This window comes from Nanorana parkeri, unplaced genomic scaffold (genome assembly GCF_000935625.1).
Source record: "Nanorana parkeri isolate BGI_ZX_2015 unplaced genomic scaffold, ASM93562v1 scaffold2882, whole genome shotgun sequence".
NCBI classification, from domain to species: domain Eukaryota; kingdom Metazoa; phylum Chordata; class Amphibia; order Anura; family Dicroglossidae; genus Nanorana; species Nanorana parkeri.
Genome location: NW_017309150.1, coordinates 79415 through 83500, shown reverse-complemented (window position 1 = coordinate 83500; position 4086 = coordinate 79415). Strand labels below are relative to the sequence as shown.

At 49.9% G+C, this 4086-nt stretch overlaps 1 protein-coding gene across 1 annotated transcript in view; it reads right to left on the bottom strand.

The window, feature by feature from the left end:
* Positions 1-236: 236 nt before the first annotated feature.
* CSPG5 (chondroitin sulfate proteoglycan 5) overlaps positions 237-4086 on the bottom strand; it is a 59367-nt gene continuing 55517 nt past the window's right edge. The window contains exon 4 of the mRNA XM_018574323.1: positions 237-756. Coding sequence (XP_018429825.1) covers positions 595-756 — 162 coding nt within the window. The 3' untranslated portion in view covers positions 237-594. The remainder of the gene's footprint in view (positions 757-4086) is intronic.

The following is a 4086-nucleotide window of genomic DNA, read 5'->3' as shown; positions in this document are numbered from 1 at the left end:
CCCCTCAGCCGGTAGAGGAATGCATTGTGGCCTTTGATTCCTCCGGATTCAGCAGATATTTTCTCTGTTTTAGTCCATTCACAGCTTGCGTTGCTGCAGCTCGCTCTGCTGTGCGTTCCTCTCTTGTATCAGTTGTAGGTTCCTTCACATTGGCATTGGACCTCCTAAGCTACTTTTGCATTCCCGTTGACTCGTATGGAGAAGGAAAGCGGTTCTGAACCCGAACAGGAGCCCACGTACGCAGGGCCCCCGAACCCGATAAATGTTTCCTCTTTGCAGCGTTTACTCCCATGAGACACCGGGTGACGCAATCTAACTCCGCCCACACGCTGTGCACCAGCTGTGCTCATTCATCACCTCCATAACACGGGTTCATCTTTCTGCATATCTCTGTACAAAATACACCAAAGCATGCCAGGGGGGGAGGGGTCGGGGGCACATTAGAGGGGTGGTGTGGTAAATGAGTCAGGAAAACCCCTTGCAGTGCTGGAGGGGGACGTGGCCTGTGCCGCCACCGCCTCCTCCAGCGCTGGAGAGGTTCAGAGAAGATGGCGCACGCATCTTCCGCCAGGTTCCTCCGTGAAATCCTTTTTCTCATGTCAGGTTGTTAAGGACGCAGTTGACGTCCACAATGTCTGGATCCCCTTTGCTGCACTCGTGCTTCGGCGAGAGAGAGTTCTGGATGTTAAAGGGTTCTTCGTCCTTCAGGCAAACCTTGGGCAGATCCTGGACCTTCTGAGGAGCGTTGGGGTCCTCCTGGAAAACAAAAAGGATGCTGTGAGCTGGATAAAGCGCTGAGGGGGTCTGGTGCAGAGTCGTGGCTGCCCCCCAGAAGTCAATTGTCATGTGGATTCTATGGGGGATTTCTAGGTACATGATGCATGGGTCATACTTAATTAGGTGGGGTCTGGTGTGGACCCATGGCTGTTCCCCAGGACTTGCTTGTCATGTGCATTCTGTGGGGTATTTGCAGATACGTCATGCATGGGTCATACTTAAAAAAAATTGGGTCTGGTGAGGACATATTGCTGCCCCCAGATGTGGCCTGTCATGTGGATCCTGTGGGGGATTTGTAGATACGTCGTGCTTGGGTGTTACTTAAATAAATGGGGTCTGGTGAGGACCCATGGCTGTCCCCCAGAAGTTGCTTGTCATGCAGCTTCTGGGGGGGATTTGTGGATATGTCATGGATGGGCCATACATAATTGAGTGGGATCTGGTGAGGAGCCATGGTTGCCCCCAGAAGTTGCTTGTCATGTAGATTCTGGGGGGATTTGTAGATACGTCATGCATGGATCATACTTGAATAAATGGGGTCTGGTGTGGACCCATGGCTGCCCCCCAGAAGTTGCTTGTTATGTAGATTCTGGGGGGGATTTGTGGATATGTCATGCATGGGTCATACATAATTGAGTGGGATCTGGTGCGGAGCCATGGCTGCCCCCAGAAGTTGCTTGTCATGTGGATTCTGCAGGGGATTTGTAGATACGTCATGCATGGGCCATACTTAATTGAGTGGGGTGTGGTGTGGACTATTGCTGCCCCCCAGAAGTTGCTTGTCATGAAGATTCTGGGGGGGGGGATTTGTGGATACATCATACATGGGTCATACATAATTGAGTGGGATCTGGTGAGGAGCCATGGTTGCCCCCAGAAGTTGCTTGTCATGTAGATTCTGGGGGGATTTGTAGATACGTCATGCATGGATCATACTTGAATAAATGGGGTCTGGTGTGGACCCATGGCTGCCCCCCAGAAGTTGCTTGTCATGTAGATTCTGGGGGGGATTTCTGGCTATGTGATGCATGGGCCATACTTAATTGAGTGGGGTCTGGTGGGGACCCATAGCTGCCCTCCAGAAGTTACCTGTCATGTGGATTAATTAGGTGGGGTCTGTTGTGGACATATTGCTGCCCCCCAGAACTTGCTTGTCATGTAGATTCTGGGGGGATGTGTGGATACATCATGCATGGGTCATACTTAAATAAATGGGGTCTGGTGTGGACCTATTGCTGCCCCCAGAAGTTGCTTGTCATGTGGATTCTGTGGGGGATTTCTGGGTATGTGATGCATGGGCCATACTTAATTGGGTGGGGTCTGGTGCAGACCCATGGCTGCCCCCCAGGATTTGCCTGTCATGTGGATTAATGAAGTGGGGTCTGGTGTGGACATATTGCTGCCCCACAGAAGTTACTTGTCATGTGGATCCTGTGGGGGATTTGTGGATACGTCATGCATGGGTCATACATAATTAAGTGGGGTCTAGTTTGGACATATGGCTGCCCCCAGAAGTTGCGTGTCATGTAGATTCTGGGGGCGGCATTTGCGGATACGTCATGCATGAGTCATACTTCCCCTCTTCATTTAGTTCTATAGGCAGAGTGAGGTGCGAGGCGTTTGTGAGAAATATATATATTGGTAATCTTGTGTGTTCAGCTTTAAAGATCGTTCCGCTGACTCTGTACATGCCAATAAAGTTGTGCAAATTGTCAATAAAAATACATTGAAATCATAATAATTATTATTAACAAAGAAGAAATAAAATCAAAAACATCTCACAGTCTCCAATCATTGTGGATCTATGTACACATGTGTGTCATGTATACACTAAATCGCCAAATGTATTGGTCCCCTCCCCCTCCAAATCATGTGATTCAGGTGTTCCGTGACCATTATAAATAGGGAAGCGGGTTGGTTACCACGACAGTAGAAGTGATTGGGAAGATTCGGGGAAACAACGCGATGTAACAGCCTTGGAACGCGGGATGATTGTTGGCGCTCGGAGCCATGGAGCGAGTATCAGCAAAACAGCAGAATGCGTTACATGTTCAGGAGCGGCTCATTGTTAAAGTGTTTAAAGACCGGACTGTCAGCCGAAAATCTGGGTCTGGACGTGCGAATTGTGGCCGTCAGCGACTAGTCAATGTTAGGGCAGAACGGGGGAGGGGCAACAGTACATCAAATGGCTGCAGATATTAATCAGGGATCCTCTCCAATGATCTCTGAACGCACTGTTGGCCGTACACTGCGTCGTATGGGATATGGAAGCCGAAGGCCGGTTCCAACACCTTTGCTGTCTGCAGGTAACAAGATAAAGCGTCTCCGATTCGCGCAGGAACACAAGGATTGGACAGTCGAGCGTTGGAAGGATGAATCACGTCATGTGGTCCGATGAATCACGTTTCCGGTTGCATCATGCAGATGGCAGAGTGACAATTTGGCGGCAGGAAAGCATGCACCCCACATGCATGAGTACAACCCTTCAAGCTGGTGGGGGCGGAGTTATGGTTTGGGGGCGTGTTTTCCCGGCATGATTTGGGCCCTTTAATCCGTCTAAATAGCACAACATACCAAAGTATCGTCGCCGATCAACTCCATCCGATCACGTTGACGGCGTATCCCAATGGAGACGGCTTCTTCCAACAAGACAATGCGCCATGCCGCGGCGCTCGTATTGTGCAGGAGCGGTTTCAGGAACACGAGGGAGACTTCACCTTGCTTAGGGGGCCCCCGCAATCACCAGATCTCAATCCAATTGCAGCATTTGTGGGACGGAGTTGAAAGAGCCAATCAGGCAGCTGGTTCCACAACCAACAAATCTCTCTGAACTGGACGGCGCTATTCATCAGGCGCGGCGTCGGATTCCTCGCATCGCCTTTCACAATCTCGCGGAGTCAATGCCAAGAAGAATCGCCGCACTATGGAAGGCAAAAGGCGGCCCTACGAAGTACTGATGGGGGGAGGGGCATAGTAATCTGGCCGCTCGGTGTATATATTATGTGTGTACAGAGTTTATTTTATAAATATTTGACTTTTACTGCTTTTTCTCTCTTATACACAGCGATCCTGAAGTGTTGTAAACAGCAAAGTGGAAGGTTTCTTTGTATCGTTGTGAGTAGGGATACAACGATACCGATACTAGTATCGGTATAGGTGCCGATACCGAGTATTTGGGTGAGTACTCGTACTCGCCCCAAATGCTCCGATACCTAGCACGAGTACTTCCTGTATCAGGAAGCCACCCGGTTTCCTGATTGGCCAGGAAACGGCTCCATGCTCTCTCGTCACTTGTGATAGAGAGAAAAA